The sequence below is a fragment of the Mustela nivalis genome, assembly GCF_964662115.1.
Source record: "Mustela nivalis genome assembly, chromosome: 17".
Classification (NCBI taxonomy): domain Eukaryota; kingdom Metazoa; phylum Chordata; class Mammalia; order Carnivora; family Mustelidae; genus Mustela; species Mustela nivalis.
Window position 1 is genome coordinate 16,731,456 of NC_139036.1, and position 23,006 is coordinate 16,754,461.

General features: G+C 51.8%; 1 protein-coding gene and 1 pseudogene across 8 annotated transcripts in view; both read right to left on the reverse strand.

Moving 5' to 3' along the window:
* Positions 1–1,637: 1,637 nt before the first annotated feature.
* LOC309851629 (Y-box-binding protein 1 pseudogene) lies at positions 1,638–3,056 on the reverse strand (annotated as a pseudogene). Its single transcript has one exon. The product of its transcript is annotated as a Y-box-binding protein 1 pseudogene (transcript).
* Positions 3,057–4,121: 1,065 nt separating this feature from the next.
* Positions 4,122–23,006, reverse strand: part of RAP1GAP2 (RAP1 GTPase activating protein 2) — a 231,358-nt gene continuing 212,473 nt past the window's right edge. For 5 of the 7 annotated variants that reach the window (XM_082707076.1, XM_082707073.1, XM_082707075.1 and 2 more), the window contains 8 exons: positions 18,158–18,295; positions 16,391–16,515; positions 13,829–13,942; positions 13,493–13,610; positions 12,935–13,061; positions 9,636–9,712; positions 9,160–9,198; positions 4,122–8,290 (listed from right to left, as the gene is read on the reverse strand). In XM_082707076.1, the coding sequence (XP_082563202.1) occupies positions 9,190–9,198; positions 9,636–9,712; positions 12,935–13,061; positions 13,493–13,610; positions 13,829–13,942; positions 16,391–16,515; positions 18,158–18,295 (708 nt within the window). In that variant the 3' untranslated portion in view covers positions 4,122–8,290; positions 9,160–9,189. The remainder of the gene's footprint in view (positions 8,291–9,159; positions 9,199–9,635; positions 9,713–12,934; positions 13,062–13,492; positions 13,611–13,828; positions 13,943–16,390; positions 16,516–18,157; positions 18,296–23,006) is intronic. The other 2 variants (XR_014304844.1, XR_014304845.1) reach the window with 1 other exon arrangement.

Sequence of the window (23,006 nt, forward strand, 5' to 3'; positions counted from 1 at the left end):
GGGCACCTGGGTGTCTCAGTGGGTTAAGCCTCTGCCTTTGGCTCAGGTCATGATCTCAGGGTCCTGGGATCGAGCCCCACATCAGGCTCTCTGCTCGGCGGGGAGCCTGCTTCCCCCTCTCTCTCTGCCTGCCTCTCTGCCTATTTGTGATTTCTGTCAAATAAATAAATAAAATATTTTTAAAAATTTTAAAACAAACAGGACTGGGTCTGAACCAAAACGAAACGGTTTTCATAACTGATAGCTATTGCAAAGTTTCAGAATTGGACTGGGAATTGTTACAGGAGCCAGCCCTTTGTCCCCATGGGTCAGAGCACAGCTGGTAGCACCACCAGACACAGCGGGCGCTCAAGAAACAAGATTGAAAGAAATCCGAGCATGGCCTGAGCAGGCTCCTCAGGAAAGCGTTTCCTGTGTGGCAGGAAGAATAATGTCCCCTAATATGTTTGATGACTGCTGCAAGCTGCTGGACACAGCAGCAAGGAGAAACAGGTTTCAGGAGCTCTGAGAACGAGCGCCATCTAGTGGACAGAGTGCATAAACACAGAACCCAGATAAAAGGTGAGCTTGCAGGGCCAGCAGAGGCTCCAAAGGCTTGAAGGGACAGTAACTGGCCCACCTGAAGAGTGCTCATGCCTCCTACAGCACTTCCCCCACAGGCATAAAACGCTCCACCCCACAAAGGCTCTGGGGAATCGGTGATCCCCCAGATCCTAGGAAGAAAGCTTGAACCCAGGAACCAGCCAAAGAGTGGGGTGTGGAAGGGGTGGGGCGGGGGGTGGGAGGGGGGGTGTCTGAGTGAAAGATGCAGCTTCACTTGCCCTGATGGGGGCGCCACAGACAGAACCGGAAACTCCTGAGAAATGGGGCTGAGGAATGGGGATGAGGAACGGCACAGCCAGGTGTGACCACCACAACCCAGGATGCCGCAGGCATGGGCTCTGGGACAGCACCTCCAAGGCAGGGCAGCGCAAACAAAGGGAGTGAAACACACCTTCCTGAGTGTGTCCTTGAGCACACGCTCAGAAACTTACCTTCATAGTGGAGTCAGCACATCCATGCAAATCGGCATCAAATTTAGGTTCCAAACTGCAATTGGATTCTGATGCTTTAAGTGAAATGGGGATAATAATAGCACCTTCCTCCGTCGGGGGGGGGGGGGGGGCCTAAATGAGATAGTCAGTCCTGTTCCAACACTTATTTTGAAAACGGAAATTGGACCTGATGCAATTGATGTAATAGGGGGACATTAGAGTCTTACCCAAGCTGCATATTTGATTAGGCAACTCATCCACCTAAAGTACTAGGTGAACTCAGAAAACCGCACTTGACTGAATCAAGCTGCATGGGAGCACACAGACCTAGCACACACCCCACACATCTGCTAGCGACCCCTGCAGACCAGGTGTCGTGAGCCTCATGCAGCTGCATCTGTGCTCCAGCTGTCCAGCTGACTGCAGGGAACTCTCCTTCCACCTCTTCACAAGAACCCACACACTTGCTTCCACAATCTAACCTCAGGTCTGTGACAAAGGAAAAAGCCCTGTCATAGTATTTATTTCTTAATCATTTAACATGTGTAAAACTATGCTACCATTTTCATTAAACTTTTTATTTGCATTGTGTCACTGGCAACGTTTTTGTTTTTTTTTTAATTATTTAAGACCTTTATTAACGGGTGCTTGCCGTTTGTTGACTTTTTTGAAAAAATCAAGTTGTAAACTTTTATTACAAATTAAAAATGAGGTTCTTAAAAATCTCAACTTGACCAGATATGAAACAATTTAAAAACCTTTAAAGGTGTATTGAGAAAAACCAGGCTTTTTTTTTTTTTCTTAAAAAACACGTTTGTCATTACCAAAAAGAGACGTCTTTAGGTAAAAATAATAAAAACCCCATGCTGCATAGATAATGCAGATAGTTCTATTTATCTGGTCAATGGGCAAAAAGCAAGCATTTAAGGTCTTCAGCTCCAATCTTTTGTTCATTTCTTATTGCTGGAATTTCATCTTCATTTCTTCGTGTTGGATGACTAAACCGGATGATGGTAGAGATGGTAAGCCGGCATTTACTCAGCCCCGCCCTGCTCAGCCTCGGGAGAGGACGAATTCTCAGCTGGTTGATCGGCTGCTTTTGTCTCTTTGCCATCTTGTGGTTTAGGGTTTTCTGGGCGTCTGCGTCGGTAATTGAAGTTGCGGCGGTACCGACGTTGAGGTGGCTGCTGACCCTGGGTCTCATCTCCTTGATTTTCCTTATCTTCCTCGTTGCCATCTTCTCTAGGTTGTCTTTGGCGAGGAGGAACCCTGCAGAATCGTTGTCTATAACCCCGATACATATTCTGTCTCACTGGTCTACCTTGTTCTCCTGCACCCTGGTTGTCAGCACCTTCCATCACTTCTCCCTGCACAGGAGGGTTGGAATACTGTGGTCGACGCCCATAGGGTTTCCTCATGTAGTAAGGTGGGAACCGTCGCCTGCGGGAGGGCCGGCACTGTTGGGCCTGGCCTTCGGAAGCACTTTCCGATCCCTCGTTCTTTTCCCCACTCTCACTATTCTGGTAATTTTGCTGGTAATTGCGTGGAGGACCCCTGCGACATGGATAGCGTCTATAATGGTTACGGTCTGCTGCATATTTACTGTCTTGTACTCGAACTCCACCAGGGCCTGTCACACTTGCTGCCTCCGCACCCTTTTCTCCTTCAACAACATCAAACTCCACAGTCTCTCCATCTCCTACACTGCGAAGGTACTTCCTGGGGTTATTCTTCTTTATGGCAGTCTGGTGTACAAATACATCTTCCTTGGTGTCATTCCTGTTGATGAAACCATATCCGTTTCTTATATTGAACCATTTTACTGTTCCCAAAACCTTCGTTGCGATGACCTTCTTGTCCCCTCCGGCAGGCGCCGCCGATGTGAGGCCGCCCGGGCCGCCGCTCCCTGCGCCGCTGCCCGTGGTGCCGGGCTTGGTATCGGCAGCGCTGAGGGCGGGGCGGCGGGGGGGCGGCGGGCGGCTGCTGGGTCTCGGCCTCGCTGCTCATGGTTGCGGTGATGGTGACTGGGGCCGGCTACGGCTCCTCCCGGGGTGTGATGGTCACTGGCAACGTTTTTGAGTCTGTGTCCCAAGCCCCACTTCCCATAAGCCCTGTGCCTGTGGTTTTGCTGGGTGTTGTGATTTTTAGGAACTAGGAAGTTATGTTATAGAACTGAGTGCGTAAGTAAAACACCCTGCTGTTGTTATGATCATAGTAACAATTATTATTGAAACTCCGATGCTTGAATAACACTGGCCCCCTTTTTTTTTTTCAAAGTTCTTTCCCAATTATGGATTGACTTCATCCTCATGCTTTGCTTGTGGGTTATTTTTCTGATTATACATAAAAGAAAACACAAACCCAGAGAAGTGACTTGCCCGAAATCACACCACCAAGTCCTAGCTGAAAAAGACCTATTCCTTGTCTTCAAATTTCTTAAGGAAAAAAAAAAAAAGTGCAGATACTACTTGTAAAACCTACAATCAAATATTGTAAAGCAAAATGTACATCAGAGCAGGGCCATTTGGGAGTCAAAGGTGGCTACGAGAAAAGGCAGTTCATCACAAAGAACCCTTGAAGAGGAGACTTGGGAATATGGAAAAAGTGGGTAGAAGGAGGAAAACTGCAGCATGGAGACAAATCAGTGGATAGCAAGGGTCTCAAACTCAAATGCCAACAGGGGCCATGCACAAAACAGAAATGGATTAAATGCTCCAGGTATAAATGGTAGAGAAGGGTGGGGACTGCAGTGACTCAGGTCTCACTGGAGGAGTAGCCTCTGGGAATTGCTGACCAATTTGTGCCATGCCTACGGAGTGGATCCAACATCTGATTTTTTTAGGAGAAGCAAAAAAACTCAGATTTTATATGACAATTCTGGGTTGGGATTTTTTTTTTTTTCATTTTCATTTTGGTCTCAACATCAAACGTTTTCTAAACATTGGCAACCAATTCAAGTATTCTAGAATCCTCTTCAGGCCAAAGTCACACATGTACAGATATGGCTGTACAGATATGCCAGTATTCAACCTCTGATGAGAGATGAGGCTCAGGGCCTGGGGCCAAGCAAAGAACTCTGAACGATGATGGACACAAAATATGTTATTTATTGTCAATTTCTGCAAAGACACATTTAAGCAACAAAATATACATTTGTCGACCTTTTAGAATTTGTTTTATACATTAACAAATACAATGTGCTACCATAGCAATAAATTAAATGTACATTATTTACATTACATAGGCAGTCGGGGTCTACGAATCACCTCCTCAAGAAGAGGAAAGAAAGAAAAGTCATCAGCACACGGATCACCATTTCCGAGCTACACATCTTAAGTTCTATCACACAAAGGGATCTCTTCACACTAGAACATCAGCACTCCCCGGGCTGGAGTGTAGAAGGGAAACGCCCATGACGGGAGCGCTGGCATACATGCTAAGGAGCGGGAAGGAGGAACTGACCGTTCCAAGTGGAAATATTACAAAATCAAAGATGATGGCCTTTCAATTCCAGTCTTCCAGCCAAACACCCTCTCCCCAGTGCCACTAAGGCACAGGACAGAGCCATTGTCCCAACAGCCTCTCACTAGGCAGGGCTCTACCATCCTTGGCCCTGGTAGGGGTGGTCTCCTTTCTCCCAAGGGGCAGATGGTCTGACTGAAAGGAGGGAGATATAGGGTTGGGGTGGGTGAGGGGCAGTAGTAAAACAGACAGCAGAGCTTTTAATGTTCCTTGGCAGATTTGACAGACTCCACTGACCCACTCTCACCTTGGAGAAAGGGAGCTAGAGTTCTGGGGAGGAGTAATGGGTCCCCTCCCAGCCACCTACCTGACCCTGGCCGTTCCCCAATAACAACCTGTCTCTGTTGACTCAGAATCAAATGAGGAAGGTAGTGTTTGTATTGGCACCTTAACCAGTCAGTGTAAGAAAGTGACTCTGGCTCTCGTCCCACATCAGCACAGGAGCCTATATTTTATTAACGACCCTTGTTTAAAGATCAGGGAGAAGAGTTTTCTTTAACCACTTTTCTTCTGAACTTGAGATGGGGAAACTGAGGGCTTGCTAACTGCTCTCTTCCCTGGCCTCCACCCCCATTACAGACCAGAGCTGAAGAACTGAGATTACCAGGAATGGTCCACTAAAATCTTTCTTTGCTCAAGCTGCACCCAAAACCCCAGCCCCCTCCCTGGAAAACTGAGCACATAAAATGAAGAGACTGACATCCCACTTTGACCACAGACAGCTCCCAACCAGTGCCCAGGTACTAGCTGGCCAGGTCCTCCGAAACTCAGGACCCCAGCAAGTGCAGCCACCAGTTCTACCGACCATGTAGGTGGAGCTGAAGAACAGGCTGGGCTGTGAGCTCCAATCCCAGCTTTGCCACTCGTTGGCTGTGCAACCCCCAGTGAGCCATGTCCCCTCACTGAGCCCAAGGTTTCTCAGCGGGATGAGAGTATGGATGGATTAGATGTCAGTAGAGGCCTGGAAGCCTTAGACATCGAGATGATACCAACAAGGCTGAAACCATACAACAGTTTTCACTCATTTTTCATTCATTCGTTCATTTCCCTTCATTAGAAACTCTAGCTCCAACCTTCTCTCTCAAGCTCATTCTGCATCTGTAGTTAATTAAGTAAGAATCACTGAGCAGAGGCATCTGGGTGCCCTGCAAAGCCTGACCAATACAGCTTCTTCCATGAGTCAGGCCCTTCCCAGAGGCAGAGACATGTCCAGGAAACACTTCTTCTGTGTCCAGATCACAAGCAGAGTGCCTCAAATACCAGCATGAGCACCGTCAGGATGAGTCTGGTCCCAGGGACCAAGGAGACTTGAGCAAATCTTTGAGCCCCAAGACTGGGTGCAGCAATAAAAGGAAACTTTGGGCCAGAGCAGATGCAAGAGGATATGGGGGAAGCAGCCTTCATGAACCCAAGCTATCCACCCCATGGTCCAGAGGGGTGACATAAGACTGCCCACTCCCTGTCCTCCTCCTCCCCCTCAGCCCTAGGACCTCAGGGGTGCTCATGTGTACTCTAGGAGCCATAGATGGGCTGGGCTTTCTAAAGAAGGTAAAACAGGACCCAGAGAGAGGGACATTTCAGACTCTGCCCAGTGCACCCCCCAGTAGCTAAGAGCAGGTAGAGACCACTTCTCAGGTCTGTTTTGTAGGGAGCATGTCTGTGCCTCCCGGTGTCCCTGGACACTCTCAGCCATCCTGGCTCAGAGGCGGGGACACAGCCCTCCCACCGGGTGGGGGCTGCAGAAGGAGCAGCCGGAGCAGCAAAGGAAAGCAGGTATGAGGTTCCCAATGCAGGTATGAGAACAGGGTGGGGATAACCAGGAAACTCCAGAGGACCCCCAGACCACAACACAACACAACCACCAAGCAGCTGTAAATACCAGCTACCTGAGAAGCAAGCCAGAACCTGGACTAGTTGGGCTTTTGTTGTTGTTGTTGTTGTTTTTTCTTTTAAATGCAGTTTGACCTTTCAAGTTCCTTCAGCAAGCCAGCCAACAGAACATTGCCAGAATCCGCAGACCTCATTCCCGCAGTGGGTGCTGCTATAGTGATTTTTAATAAAACCTAAACAGACGTTTGTTGACCTTCTCACTGGAAGAAATTTTACCAGACTAGTATTTTAAGTAAACACATATCCCAAATAGTGTGAGAGGACAGGTCCACCCAGCCTGCAAACAGGATCCCGCCATGTCCACACGAGTGAGAGACAAAGGATCAAGGTTTTGCTCTAATGGCAAAGCAATGGGGAAACTGTCACATCAGTCAAAAACAAGTATGACATTGACTTGGGATTGCTTTGACTTTGGAATAGGCCCAGATGCCAATGCAGATGAAACAGGTGGTAGAAATCTGTGTCACCTGCTCCCAGAAGCAGGGGCCCAGCCTAAGGCCCTGGGGCTATCCCGTGTCACAGGGCCCCACACACCCAAAGTGCCAGCACCCACAGGGCTCTGAAGAAGACCCCTCGCCTTACCCTCCACCAGGGGCCGGGCTGCAGAAGGACGGTTTCCACCCTGCAGACAAGGACTGTTGAGATGCAGAGAAAGGGGGAGCCTCTCCCAAGAGTGAGCTGGCTCTGGCCAAGGGGGCAGGAGGTAGGCAGCCTCTGAGCTGCCTCCAGCTGGGACCCACGTCATAAAAATCCCGCCAACATGACCATCGCCTCCAGACCCACGGTTGAAGGGGATCGGAGGACCAATCAGGCCAAAGGGCACAACAGCTAGAAAGAGCCCCAAGGTAGCTCTGGGCCCACCACAGACGCCAAGAGTAGAAATCCCAGAGGGATGTCGCTCCTTCCTCATGCCTACATGCTGCATCCACACATCGACCGAGGTGTACAGGTCAGCACCCCGCCTCGCCTCCCTGGCTCTGACCTCAGCGGGGGGTTCAGGCAACTCTTCCACTAGCCTCCACCACCAGCAGGGGCCTAATCCCCACCCAGCCAAGGCCCCAGAGCACAGATCGCCAGCTTGTTCTTCCTCAATTCCTTCCTGCTTGGGGGTTACCCATCCCTCCTTGGGGAAAACACCCATTCCAAGGGGAGAGACCCACCCGGGGCTTGTCCCACAGCAATGACGCGGGGCCACCTCCACACACACACAGTTCTGTCTCGCCTCTGCTGCCGGCACCCAGGACACACTGGCCACAGGACTAGAGGCAGTGCCAGGCCCTAAGTCAGCAGGTGGGCACGAAAGCAGCTCCCAGCACAGAAGCACAAGGTGTGGGAACAACAGGGCTGATTCCTGTCACAATATCATGGAGGATGGCTACAAATCTTAGTTCCGCCACCACTAAATGGATTCACTGTGCCTGCCACGTCCAGGGCACAGGCTGCCCCCCTCCCCATGCTGCACTATGCTGATGGCCCCCATGCCCAACCTCACCACTCTCTGCCCCACTATCTCTGACCAAGTCCCCAGGGCCCAGATCCCCCCAAGCCCAACTCTTTCCTCTGTGCACAAAACAAGATGACGGATGGGCCAGACATATATCACATGGGCGGTCAGGAGCAGGAGGAGACTGGAGGGAGGAGGCCTTGTCCAGAGAAGGAGAGTGCTCACAGAGTGCCTTAGCTAGGGGACAGGCAGGGCAGTGGCCAGATCGGGACATGGAGACAGACGGCTGGTCTGGTGGGCAGGTGGCTGGTGGGGCAGCAGGGCTGTGACGGTCAGAGTCATGGTTGGCACCCCCAAAATGCTGGGCAAGGGCCTTCTCCAAGACAGAATCGGGGCTTCCCTGGAGGAGAGAAGGAGAGAGAGGATGACCAAACACAGCATAAGGAAGGGAAGGAGAATTTGTGCCTATGGCTTCAGCCCCCTGAAAGGGCTTGGGACATGAGGGGCCAAAGACAAGGGTGCCAGACATCAGGCAGCGTGAGCAACTGGACATAAACACCGATGTGGTGAACAGAGCCAGGTGAAGGTGAATGTGAGAATTCCCATGGTCTCTTCGGCTTTTTCACAGATCAGATTTATACAAAGTGGCCCCCACTTGGCTCCAGCTGTGACTCAGCCCCCTCAGCAGGGAGAGGGCTGGGAAGGCAAATGGCTCTCTAGTAAATTTACCAGCAGGGGGGCGGGCCTTGGTGGGGACAAACTGGAACCAGGCCCAACTCTGCTGAAAACCACGCACTCCCGCAGTGGAGGAGCCTCCCACGGGTCATCCCACACAATGTTGAGGGACTGGGACATCTCTGAACATGCAGGGAGGACACATTTTAGGCCAGAGCCCTGGCTGAAGATACAAGGAGGGAAAGGCTACCAAGAGCAAGGAGACAGGGGCACAAATGGAGGAATCCCTTTTCCAAGGGAGGAACGTGAGGTCTAGGCTATGGCCCGTCTGTCTCCTAGAAGCCGTCCCCTCCCAGGGCAGGGAGACTGGCTCAGTGAGTCTACAGATCATACCTGGCAACCCTTCCCACCTGCACCCGAGGCTCTCTGCTGTCTTCCTCCACCCAGACCCGGGCCCCATCCCAGAGGCTTCAGGGAGGAGGCGAGCGGTCTTCCCCAACTCAGGATCCCTTGGGTTAGTAGTCCACGAGTACTCTGATCTCAACGTGGACACATCTTCCCTCATGGCCACAGCATGACAAACACTTGACCCACCTTTGACAAGCGAAGGACTCCTCTTTCACATTAGTGACCCTGTTTCAAGAAAAACCCATACAAGAGTTTTAAATAACTAGACAACATAATCCCCACCGACTGAAGCTTCTGTGCGCTCAGCTCGCAGCTCTCTGGCGAGCTAAGGAAGGGACGTGAGGCTCCAGGAGCCAAGAGTTCCCAACTCATACCTGCATGTGTCTGAGGGTGTGATGCTAACACAGGAGGTGTGGCAGAGGTGGCCAGCACCCCTAGGCCATGTACCATGCATGGTACATGCCGTACCATGTGGGGACTGCAGCATCACCACCAGATCCGACCAGAACTTTCCTTCTCCCAGTGCGCTGTATGAGCCACCCCTTCCTCTGGCCCCCAGGAAAGACAGCTGGCTTTGGGAGGGGGTTGGAAGGTGGGATGAGGGAGGCTCCCTCCCACTCCCCCACCCCCTCCACCCCTACCCTCATGTCCCTAAGCCTTACCGCACTAGAGCTGGCGTGGCTGAGCTTATCAAAGCGGAATTTTAGGTTTGACCTCGGGGAGTTTCTGCTTTTGGGATCTAGGAAAAAGAGAAGTTTCCATGAAAGGTGGGCGGGTCTGCAGAGGTCACTAGGGCTGTTTGGGGGAGTGCAAGTGGGAGGGCCTCCTCTGTCCCCTAGGCACTCCAGGTGACCTGTAGCATTTTATCAGAGCCAACTCTCAAATCTTTAGAAATTTTTAGAAACGTGAGCTGTTTGGTAAACCCAGGAATTTTTTTAAATTAAATTACAGAAACTTATAATTCAATAAATGATATTCACCAAAGATAGTGAATACCCAAAAGGCCCCACTCCCTAATTATTGCACTGAATTTTACTGTTATCAGCTGTCGCTGGGTCACTTCTGTCCGTGGCCATCTGTCCGGCAGCGCACTGCGGGCCAGCGCTCAGCCGTGGTTGAGCCCTCCCAGGATGGAAAGCAGTGGATGCTCCAAAATCAGGGCTTGACCTACTGTTTCATTGTCTAGGCTTCAAATAATGAAGAAAATGTTAAAAAATATATATACTGATGAGATCTGAAAAGGCGTCAGGTCTGCACCCATTACATTAGGACCAGCACAAACATGGGAGTCAGTTCTCATCTGGCCCTCAAGAATTGGGAGGTGATTCAGCAAAGAAGTGGCTGGCTGGCTTACATTCCTGACAAAAGAGCGATCGTCAGTCGTGTTAGAACTACACCTTGCTGGGGACGCCTGGGTGGCTCAGTCGGTCAAGCAGCTGCCTTTGGTTCAGGTCAGGATTCCAGGGTCCTGGGACTGAGCCCCACATCAGGTTTCCTGCTCAGTGGGAAGCCTGCTTCTCCCTCTCCCTCTGCCTGCTGCCTTCCCTGCTTGTGCTTGCTCTCTCTCTCTCTCTCTCTCTCTCTCCTGCTCTCTCAAATAAAGAAATAAAATCTTTTTTTTAAAAAAATTACACCTTGTTGGTCCTCTGCAATTTTCAGTCATCCACACATAAAGAGGTTAGACAAAGAGCAATCAGAGTGCTTGGTGAGAATCATTTGGCAATATGAGATTTAGAATAATGAAGTCTAATGCAGCGTTACCTGTATCAGTACACAAGTGTGTGTGCACATGCACATGTGTGCCATGGGAAAGCTGGGCGTGGAACATGACCAGCACAGCCCTGGCAGGGGGAGCACTCGGCTTTCTGGCTTTCCTTTGCCTGGGGGAGTTTACAGGTCAGTACACTGCAGCCAGAGGCCACTAGCTTCCTTCTGGTGCTTCGGATGAGGGGCTCCAGCCAATACTGTGAGTACCTCTCAGGACCCCAGGCACCCAGATGTGACATGACCGATGATCAGGGATCAGAGACCACAGATGCGGGACATCAGGCCTTCCCAGGGGATCCCCCCCTCCGCTTGGCCCCATCTCTCCCCAGATGCAGCCAAGCAGCTTACAACAGGTTCCCAGAGGTCTGCAAACTGACCCCAGTCAGCGGGTCCCCAGCACAGCCTCCATGAGACTGGCAGCAGGAGGCCAGGGGTTCAGTACTGCACGGGGAAAGGGCATGACAGCAGCCCATGTGTGGTGCAGGAAACCCAGGAGGGGGTCCCCCTATGCCCCGGGTGACCTTCAGCAAGTGGCAGACCCTCTCGAAACCTCCCACTACTCAGAACCTTATTTGATTTGGTATTTATTTAATATCAAGTAGGAGCCAGGCTTGGTTACAGATTTTTTCATTCATTCCTTCAATATTTAATTACGCCTTATTAAAAATCACGGCATTTATATTAGAACAAGGAGTTCAGGTGTTTGGGGGTTTTACAGAAGGGGAGACTGAGGCTCAGAGAGGTGATCCTGTCCTTGCCCCAGCCAGAACTGGAAGCCAACCCTGCAGCCGCCTAGCACAGGGGCCATGTGACAGGAATGGGCTCTCTCTATGCTTCTATCTTCAGACTCCAGTTTCTCAGCCTCAGCTGATGGATGTTTCGGGCCAGAAAATCCTTTCTTTGGTGGGGGGCTGCTCCATCCTTTGTCGATGTTTAGCGGCATTCCTGACCTCTACCCATCGGACGCAGGGCACTCTCCTCCCACAATCATGAAAAGCAGAAATATCTCCAGATGCTGTCAAATGCGCCCTCGGGAACAGGATGCCCCAGGTTGAGCACTATTAACTACACTATTGTTTTATTCCTGCCATTTAATCTAACCAACATTCAGGTTAACAGTTCTAAGTCTTTGATGACTGTGAGTTCATCTAATCTTCACACAACCAACCACAACGAGGTAGGAACTATTCTGCTCCCTCCAACCTTTGCTTGGGGAAACTGAAGCACAGAAAGGCTCAGTAACCTGCCTGGTGTCACCAGTAAGTCGCATATCAAGGATTTGAATCCAAACCCCACAGTCCTGCACCTGCCCCCACATGATGCTGCCCTCCTCGAGTGCCGGACAAGGCTCTGATTTCTGGGTGATGGTGCCCTACCATACCTATCATGCACGTCCCCTCCAGTGCCAACCCCTCCGCCCTCCCCAGAGCTGTTGCCTCATACTCTGTCTGACCACAGGGATCCCAGAAGCCCCAAGGGCCCAGATTCGTTGCTCTCCCTGAACCCCCACTACTGAGTGGAAGATTTTACCTCCTTGCTATCTCTTGCATCTACATCTTTCTCCGTTGCTCCAGACAGCCCCAACCCACAGCCCAGCCACCCTCACTGCCCACTGTGACCCCTCACTGATCTCCCTTCCTGCCTCCACTGCCCACCCACCCCGTCTACTCAGCCAGCTGCAGACACCTAGTCCAGATGGCACTTCAGTGGCTTCTCTTGCCAGCAGGACAATACCCAAGTCCTTGCCAGGGTCTCCACAGCGGCCCCAGCCCAGCATCCTATCTGCCATCTCCTCTCATACCTGTCTCCTCTGCGAACTGCACCCCAAGGAACCACTCATGTTTCCCTCCAGCTGCAACACTCACCCCGCTGTGTACCCTTGTACTTGTCATGGCCATCACTGCGGCCCAGGCACCCAGCATCAGGGATGGGGTGCAGCCAAAGAGCCTCCACTTTCAAATCCCAACTCCTCTACCCAATCACTGAGCTTCCAGAGCCTCGGTTTCCCCATGAGTAAGGAGATGATAAGAACACTCTGTGAATAGATAGAACGAGCTAGCAGAGCTTAAGGGCCTAACACTTGGGGGTTGGAGCGGAAACCAGGTGGTAAGGTATGGCTGGAGCTCAAGCCCATGGTCACAACACAGGCCCCACCCCTCCGGCCCCAGGGCACACAGCCCCAGACCCCGCTGACCTGTAGGACTCCGACTCATGATGATGGGGGTGGCTGCGGCCCCCAGGCTGGGGTTCTCGCTGCTCGGAGATGGGCTGTAGACAAACACCTCCTGCTTGAAGGGTGAGGTGGTGGACGGCTGGCTGCTCTGGGGAGAGAGGCTGGGTGAGTGAGGCCAGCTCCAGCCTCAGCGGCCCCACAGGGTGGCCTGTGCCATGGCAGGTCTGACACCGACACTGCCTCCCACATTCCACATGAACCTGCTCTGTCTTTCTGCTGACCCCAGAAGTGCCCCTGACCCTCTCCTCTCTGGCCAGGAACCCCACAGCAGGGACCCCACTCATTGTGGCCCCTGGCCCTCTGTTGCTATTCCTGTGTCACTCCCAGGGAGAAGAAACAGCTGACTGGCCCATCTCTTTCTTGTTTCCATACCTTCCCTTCCCCCACTCCCCCCAACCCCATCCCCAGAACCTGGATGGGGCTCTACCCACAGCAGCTAGTTGAATGCACACAGCCGGAGTCTGGCTGGGCCCAGAGTGCCTCTCCCTGCTCCCCAGGGTTGGAGGGAGCCACACCTACCCCGCTGTCACACTCTTCCATGGCCTCCCCCTCCCCCGCCGTGCTGCTGAAGCTGCTGGTGCTGGAGGATGAGCGGGAGATGTTGGCTCGGCCATTCTCCTTCAACTTTATGAAGGGCCTGTGGGAACGGGAGCGGGACAGGCCTGGTCACTCACCGAGCCCATCCCCCAGACAGGTCAGACCTGGCAGTGACTCCTCCTCCCTGTGGCCCCTGCCTGCTGGCTTTTGTGTTTCACAGAGTTCTCAAGGCAAAAAGGCTGGCTCTACCTGGTACATTCCAGGGCTCCAGGCAGCTCCAGCCGGCCCTGGGCCCTGCCCCCACCCTCGCTCTCTTACTTCTCCTTGTTAGGGCAGATTTCCGGAGAACTGGGGTTGGATGAAGCCTCAGACTTCATCTCCTGAGAAGAGTGTGCACCATCTGGGGTCTTGGGGTTGCTGGATGCACTGTCACTGAGGAAAGAGGAATAAAGAGGGGTGAGGTCGCAGAGCCAGCCCCTAAGCCCCCATCCCACCCCCAGGCCCTAGACAGGCCCAAGCAGCTTTCAGTGCCACAGGGCCTGTGGGGTGACAGCATACCCTGCCAGAGCACAGCCACCAGGACCTCCATTCCCCCAAGGCCCATTCGAGCTGCAGCGGACAGCAGGGGTCCCTGCTCCCTCAGTGGCTACCGCGGGCTCCTGGGTGAGTCAAGAGAGATGGAGCAAGAGTCCTGGCTGGATGCTTCCAAGCCCATATCCATTCCCCACCGACGCTGGCCATCCCACCTGGCAGGGCTCGAAGTCAAGAGCAGGAGGGCCTATGATGCACTTCCACGGTGGAGGGTGGGGGGAGTAACCCAATGGGCATGCACTCTGTGGCGGGGCAGGCAGGGTCGCTGTGCATGACACCCTTTATACAGACCACAGGACGAGCTCCCTGGAACTGTGTGACAAGGTGGCTGGGAGGGGCATCTTAGCCAACGGGCTACTCTTGGCCAAGGGCTCAAGGGATTCCTTCTGCTGGAGTTTAACAAAGACCAGGTACTACAGCCCACCATCTGTCCTGTGCCCCCTGCTGGGGACAAGGTGGCGTTGTCCTCAACGCAATTTTTATAGCTTTACTGAGAAACGATCCACATAGAATTTACCCAATTGACAGTGTCTAATTCAATGGTTTTCAGTCTACTCACAGAGTTGTACAACCATCACCACTATCTCATTTTGGAACAATTGAGACTCTCTTAAAGAAACTCCAGACCCACACATAACTGTTCTCTGTCCACCCGTCCCCCACCACCTGGAAACTACAGATCAGCTTTCCATCTCTCTGGATTTGCTGGTTCTGGACAGTTCATATGGATGGGATCAAATGACCTGCTCTGGTCTTTTCTGACTGGCTTCTTTCACTCAGCACAGTCTTTTCAAGGTTCATCCAAGTTGTAGGCATATACATATCTACATATATATAGATATATACATATATATAGGCATATATACACATATATAGGCATATAAATTAGCAGTACTTTACTGCTTTTTATTGAAAAAAAAAAATTTTTTTAATCCCATTTTCCAGAAACACCACATTTTATTTATCCCTTCACTGAGCCATGGACATCTGGATCCTTTCCACTTTGGGCTATTATGAGTAATGCTGCTAGAAACATCTGTGTGCTAGTTTCATGCCGACATACGTATTCTTTCTCTCGGGCGTAGACCAGGAATGGAACTGCTGGGTCATATGGTAACTCCACGTTTAACTCTCCAAAGAGTTGCCAGACTGTTTTCCAAAGCAGGTGCATTAATATCCGATCCTACCAGCAAAGCCCAAGGATTCGAATTTCTCCACATCCTTGCTGACACTTGTCATTACATGTCTTTTTGATGACAACCATCTCAGAGGCATGAGTGCCTCAGTGCACTTTTAATGAGGCTGCTAATGACCTCCTCATTGTCCCCCCAAGCAAGGGTTTAGGCCCTGGTGTAGGGCTTCTCTGCACTTCTGACACGGTGGACCCTCCCTCCTGGAATTCTTCCTCTCCAGGCTTTCTCGTCTTCCTTCCCTTTCTCCCTTTGTCCTGAGAAACTGGTGTTCCCCCAGGCATTCTACACACTCCCTTGGGGGAGTCGTATTCATTTATCCGTCTTTAAACACAACCTGTGCCTCAGTGACTCCCTTCTGCAGTCAAGGCCTCACTCCTAAGCTCAAGGCCTGCCATCTGATCACTAAGAATTCTGCACTTCTCTTCTGGGTAGGCCATAAGGACTCTCACAAGTACAGGTTCCAAACAGAGTTTTTCATCCCCCTCCATGAACTTGCCCTTCACCCTGCATGCCTGAGCTCAGGGGCTGATGCCACCACCATCCAGGGCAGCAACCTGGAAGTCAACCAGGTGTGGGGCTTCTGTAGTTCTTGCCTGAGCGTAGACCGCAGCATGTAGCAAGCACTCGAACACTGCTTGCTGAATTAAACAACAAATGGGCTCACCATTAAAGGACGAGAAAGACAATTAGCAAGAACAGGTTGTTAAGGATGGTGCAATATGAAAGCTGCTTTTAATAAAAGGGAAAACATTCTAGAAGCCCTAACGTAAGTTCAGGGAACTATCTGGCAGAATCGCAGAAGGCTTCGATAAGAGTGAACATCTGAGTGAGAATTGGGAAAGCATTGGGAAAGAAGTTAAAGAAAATAAAAGAACCCAAGCAATGTTTCTAGTTTGGGTCCAGACACCACAGACAGTTCTGGAAAGTCCCGAACAGAGCCTGGCCAAATCTGTCTCAGGGGGTGGAGAAGAGGGAGTGACCTAACGCAGGGACCAAGTCTAGAAGGCTGCCATCTACCAGAGCTGCACAAAGCCCTCCCCAAGGCTGGGCATCTGGCAGTGGTGGCAGGACCCACAAACACATGCTGGACAGTTACCATCGTGTCCGGCCATCGCCTTGGCCTTCAGAGCCTGTGTGCAGCCGGGGGAAGAGCCCTGACCGCCGCTTGATGGGGCTCCGTGACTGGTTCTTCGCCGCTGCTGCTGCCGACGCCGCTGGAGGCTGTCAATGAAACCACCGAAATGAGTGCCCGCAGCCCACCTCGGACCCCGACTCCTTCCTCTCACCCCCTTTTCTGGTCTACAAAGAGCTCCTGCAACCCACGAGTCTACAGGAGATCCCAGAAAATAGGGAGGCCGCTTGGGAGGCTAAGATCTACGCAACAGGGGCTGAGACCCCAAGACTCCTGCCATGGCAGCCTGTTCCCCTGTGTGCTTAAGCCAAAGCTCATGGTCCCACGTAATAATCACCAAAGACCAAAATTCTTGGAGGAACAGGGGTCAAGGCCACCATAAAGACAGCCCGGCATACCAAGGTCAGGGTGTTTCAGGGGGTCAAAGACAGAATCACACGGCTGAGGGGGCCCTGGGAGAGACCTGGTCCAACCTCTTGCTTTACCACTGAGGAAGCTGAGGAGCCAAAGGACAAGGGGATTGGGCAAAGGTCACAGAGCAAATTGATGGCAGGAAAGGGACGAGAACTCAGGACTCTGACTCTCCTTCCATTCCTCACAAATAAGTGGGTCCAAGCCAGGCATCTCTATAACAAGATGGAACAAGAGCAGCAAAGCCAGGTCCACAGGCCAAAGGAACCTGCCGAGAACCCACCAAGAACATGGCTCTGTGTCAGCACATGCGGGGGGATGAGCACGGGACTGAGGAAAGGGAAACTGCAGTCATTCTTCAAAGCCCACCAGGCCTCTAAATAGGCCCCAATCTCCTCATCCTCAGAACAGGGATAACTGTCCCGCCCTGCTCCTTTCATAGACCCTCTCGGTGGAACAAGATAGCAGCTGTGAAAATATCTGGTAAGTTCAATGAATTATGTAAGATCACTTAGAACACTAATCCTGAGTATCAAGGTAGGTGTATTCTATTTGAAAAGAAAAGAAAACCCTTGTCTATATAAATCCAAAGTCACTTTGTTTTTTATAAATGGACCAACTATGTGATTCCTTCACCTGACCAGTTGCTTGTGCAAGGAGACCAGGCCCAAACCCACAGCCACACCAGGCTCCGGCCTTGGGAACTGCACACACAGTGATTAACAGCAAAGACTGGGTCAGGGAGACATGGATTCAAATCCCAGCCCTTCAGCTTAGCTAAGGGCCCCAGGGCAGGTTACTAAGCCTCTCTGGACCTCCTTTCCTCAAGTCTGAAATAGAGAATACATCAGTTTCCACTTCAAATAGCTGTTATGAGGATCAGATGAGAGAATGTCCATGAATTACTTCGCTCAGTCCCTAGTGCACAGCAAGGTGGGTTGGCTACTGTGATCATTAATAACAAAGTGAGGACACCCCTCCTGAGTCCCAAGACACTGGGCATAGAAGTATGCCCCAGAACCACTCTAAGCGGTGAGCCCCAAAATGGAGGCCCAGGTGTCAAGGGAACTCCCAGAACAGGACAATGGGCGGGCTTCTAGTCTGGGCCAGCTGCAGCAGTGCCTGGGATAGAGACTGCAAATCACAGGCAGGGCCTAGGGTCACCCTCAAAGAGCCTCGATCTCCCCAGTCCCTGCTCTGGACTCCCGGCCCAAGCCTGGGTGAACAGACCCTCCTTCACAGGCCTGGGGCAGGGATGGGGGGCCAGAAGAGGCACCCTCCCTGGGAACCGTGTGCTGCCCCAGGGCCCGAGGCACTCACCGAGAAGGTAGTTTTGGTGACCTCCATACTGTTGTGCGAGATGCCCCCACTGAGGCTGCCAGGGATGCCCCCGCTGTGTTGCTTTTTCTGGCTGCTCACCATGGTCTCCATGGAGTGGCTGCGCACACGGATGGCCCTCTGCAGGGAAAAGCGACAGGGGCCCGATCGATGGCGCTCAGCCCACCAGATGCCCCTGTCCTCCCAGGGGTTCTTTAGATACAGCCCTTCGCTTGGGCACGCTTGGGCACGCTCAGGCCACACAGGGCCCTGTGCCCACTTAGGGCCACCAAAGAGCAAAGGGCACGTCAGCAAACAGTGACACATCCAGGAGGGAACACCAAGATGGTCAGGACTTGCTGGTCCATGTGCATGGATAAGAACAGCTATAGTCAAGAATGCTTTGAGACTATAGCAGGGACAGGCCTGGGAGGTGATGACTGCACCTCCAGCCCACTCTGCAGGTCTCCGCTGTTCTGGTACCAGATCCAAGAGTGGTGACCACAGTGAGGACAGCTAGTTAACATAGAGCGAATCCTCCCACAGGCCCTGGGCTTTAGAGAACTGCCCTAATTTTAGGAACACATCTGGTTCCCCTGACTGGATGCTCCTTAAGACAGAGGTCAGGCCTGACCTCTGACTCCTCTCCTGTGACTCCCCTGGTCCCGGCACAAGGACAGACACATGGGCAGCACGCGGAAAAGAAGAGTAGCCACGTTTACTGGGGACTTATGATCGCCAGACTCTCTGCGAAGAGCTCAAGTGTAATCTCACCACTAGCCCATGGTGTGGATCTCCTCCAACCCATCTCACAGCTAAGGCTCGGAGAAGCCAAGGGACCTGACCAGGGGCCCCCAGCTAGTAGGAGGTAGAACAGAGGGCAGACACATGCCAAGATACACAAATGGAGGTATGTGTTCCTCACATAAAATGGCCATCCCCACCATATTCCTCTGTGGCAGAACTGATGTCTTGTCCAATTTCACCTCTTCTTCAGTGGAACAAGGGGCTAAATCAATCAGTCTAAGGTGGTTGCCAAATCTCTCCCCTTGCTAGTGGGGCCTGAGGGGATGGTGGCTGGGAGCTTGAGGATGGCCAAAGAGAGGTGACATTCTGCACCAGAACTGCAGTAGCCACCCTGGGGTGTGGGGATCAAGCCCATGGGATGAAGGCAACAAGCCAAGATGGCAGAGTGGGGAAGGGAAAGAATCTGGATGCCGAGGACCCCACAGAGCCATGAGTCACCCAAAGCCTCCTCGTTAAGTGGGCGCATGGATTTTCCTTACTGTGGGAGCCGGCTGAGGAATGCAGCTTCAGAAAACTACCTCAGAAGGATAACAGTATGGATGCGGGGAGCCAATTCAGGAAGAACGGCCATCTGCAAACACGGCCGCCCTGGAGACTCACTACTTTTGCAAATGAGGCACAGAGCCCCCCAGCCTCCTGCCCCTGATGGGTGACCTCCAGCCCCTCCTGGGTGAGTCAAAGACACCGCTTGAGGGACATCATGGCTCTCCCTTTCTAAACCACAGAAGAGAATCGCCTAGCAACAGTTTGCAGCCCATACATTCTATTCATTCCAGCACCCAGAGTCAACATTAAGTCGCACACCCTTTGAAAAACTGAGAGCAGGACCGGTTGTGGCACCACACTAAGGTGCACTGGGATAAACAGCAAGGTTCCAAAAAAAAAAAAAAACCCGAAACAAACAAACAAACAAAAAAACCAGCAAGGTTCCTTAAGTGAGTCAGTTCTCCATAAACCTCAGCCCCGTGACATTCTGCTGGGGCCCTTGTGGGTGCCGCCACCATCAACGATATCATGTGTGTTCTGACACATTCCTCACGGTCTCTTTCCAAGAAAGACCAGCTGTTGTGTGCTAGGATCTGGTCTACAGAGCTTCACAGATGTGGACTTACTGAATCCCTGCACCTCTTAGAGGCAGACAGGACAGGTACTCACAGAAAAGGTCCTTAAAGGCCAAGGAATGATCACCCAAGGTCACACTGCATGATTGAAACTAGGACCTAAACCCAGGCCCCTTGGCTCCAGATGAAAGGGTCCCTGGTATCCCAAAAAGGGGTCGAGATTGAACACCAAATTAAACTGGTGGTTGGAGAATTAGAAATCAAGGGCTCCTAGCCTCTCCTCCAAAAAAAGTCTCCAGGGCTGATGTTAGGAAGGATGTTTTCTCCTCAAATGACCTTGGTGCTGCTGTCCGTGTCAGCAAGGAATCTGAGGAGACAATGGGCTGGCAGAGAATCCCTGGGATGGGCATGGTGGCCATCTGCTTGCTGCTTGAAGCTAACCAGAAAGAGGGCTGCATCCTGGTCTTCCCAACACCATGTATGAACCTCTCTGGCACATGGCCTCCTCGTCTATACAATGTGGTCATGGTCCTGCGTGAGGACGTTGGGAGATCATGCATGCCAGATGCCTGGTGTACAAGCCGCCCGCTGGGGGGCCAGCTCTCCCCCCACCCACTCTGAGGGATGGAGCTGAGGGACACAACGGCTAACTCAAAACCTTGACATGAAGCCTGAGTTGGACAAAATCACCCAGTGATATGGTCTGAAGTATTTCACGTTTCAATGTGATGTTGAGCTGGAAACACTAGCCTTCTCAAACCGGGCAGAAAAGTCAGGGAAAGGGCCAAGAAGAGAATGGACAGACTCCCCTCCGCTTGCGTCTTCCCAAGACCAGGCTGCTCTTTACGTTCAAAACTGCCTTTTCCCATGGTAGAGAGCCTGACCTTGGAAAGGTCTTCTGTGCACTGAGCTGAAGTCTTACCAGTTGTAGAGCGTGGAGTCTTGGGCCAGTCTGTTTCGTATCTCACCCAACCGTCCCTCAACTGTCTGAGGACACCATTGGCCCCAAGAGTCTGCTCTCTTCCCAGTTGACCACCTCTGGTTCCGGTGTCCCTCCTCAGTCTGGATGGTTTTCCAACCCTCAGCTCAGCCCACAGCTTACCTCTGAACAGGCTCTCCTTTGGGCAGGGGGCAAGAAAATAGACATGGTGTCACTTTCTCTTTATCACTGCATGTCGGGCAGGGATATGAGCTACTAGTTAGCATTATGCAGGGAACAAGTCTCTTCTGGGCCCAGCACAGGCCTTGCTTCTTATGGGTTTGTGCTTCCTTATGCTTCCAGATGGGTTTTGGGAGTTGTTTCAATTCCACAAATTTAATGGACACGGAGCACAGACATGAGCACTAAGCGGGGGGTGGTGACAGGATGCTTATCAGGCAAGCAAAAGAGAGAGGGCAGCTTAGGGAGAAAGTTGCCAACTGCTTGCCTCCTGAGATCACACCTAATTGGGAGGCACCCTGAGGGACCTTGAGGACTGAAACGGGGTCTTCTGTTCCGCCTAGAAGGGCAAATAAAGAATAGAGGTTGACAGGAGAGGGCAATGTTCCCTCACATCTGCACAGACCAGAGCTCTGACCCGTGGGCCACTCAGGCTGCCCCAGCTGCCCCAGCTCCAACCCCAACTGGGGGTTGGAGCACACTGGCACCTTAACTGCCACTACCCCCCCAGAGTTCTGGGAGAAATGCACCTGCAGTGGTCCCTGTTTGCCATGGTCCCCATTCTGTCCCTGGGCCTCTTCCTCCCTGGTCCTCCATTTCCCCTTCTGCACGATGACATTAATGGGGGACTGGGCTAGCTCCCCGTTTCTCAAAATGTGGCTCACACGTGCTTTGCATATAGATTATGTAGGAGCACTACTTTTTCTTTTCATTACAGACCAATAAAAACTGCATCAACAGCTAGCAGTGATAGAGAATGGCATTTGAGAACAACGGTCTAGAGATCAATACTTTTCAAAGGTGAATAACATAGAGCTCTTTTATAAAGGAAAATATTTCTGCAAGACCAAGAATCCATCCACAGACTCCCCCTACCCCCCAACAGTGGTCCCACTGACTGCATTTGCAAGATACCTACTTATGCCACACAAATTCTTTTCATTGTGAGTTTCAGTGCAAAAGTTTGGTCTCTATAATTGGAAATATGTATATTTTTAGATTATCATCTAAGTGAAAATGCAAAAATTTTAAGTGTTGGTAGAACTGGCAGATTCCTGAGACTATCTCAAAGCACTCAGTTTGAGAAGCAGGTCTGGACATCCATAAACCAACTGTTCCAATTCTCATGGAAGAAAAGCTTAAATGACAGCCAGCAGAATCGAAGTGAGAAGGGAGGACTAGCCTGCCTGCATGGTGGGAGGTGCCAGGCAGCACGATCTAGGGCAGCGATCAGTCTGCTTCCTGGAAGAGGGAAGAACCATCCCAAGAGGCCAGGGGAACGGATGGCCGAGACTGCTTTTAGTCCTGGGAATTCCCAGTTGTTTCCACAGGAGATGAGACCTTTCACCAAAAGGAGACAGAAAACACAACTTTTCCTTCTGGAATCATTTTGTGCACTTGTTCCAAGAGGGATCCTTTGGAGTTGTGGGTAAGGAACTCCATGAGGAATGAAGAAATACCAAAATGAGTGGTTTCCTGAACTGGTTCAGACCTTAGACCTGGCCACAGGCACAGCCCAGGAATCAGAAAACCCCAGGATCCCCAGGTTCCATGCTGCTGTGCTGGCTGGCCCCTAGCTTCGGCCTCCACAGCCTGGGAGATGAGACGGTCATGGTGGAAGGGACAGGGCAAAAGAGCCCATGTTCCCAACTCTGGCAAGCTCATCTTAATGATCAGAGGCCTGAAGGCTTACTCTGTGTCACTGCTGGTGACAGCCCCTCCTTCACGCGGTAAGAGCTACCTCAGGGACAGGTGTGGAAGCAGAAGGCACAAGCGAGCTATCTTCATCTGCAAGTGGAAGGAGTAAGGGCTGAAAAAGAAAAGG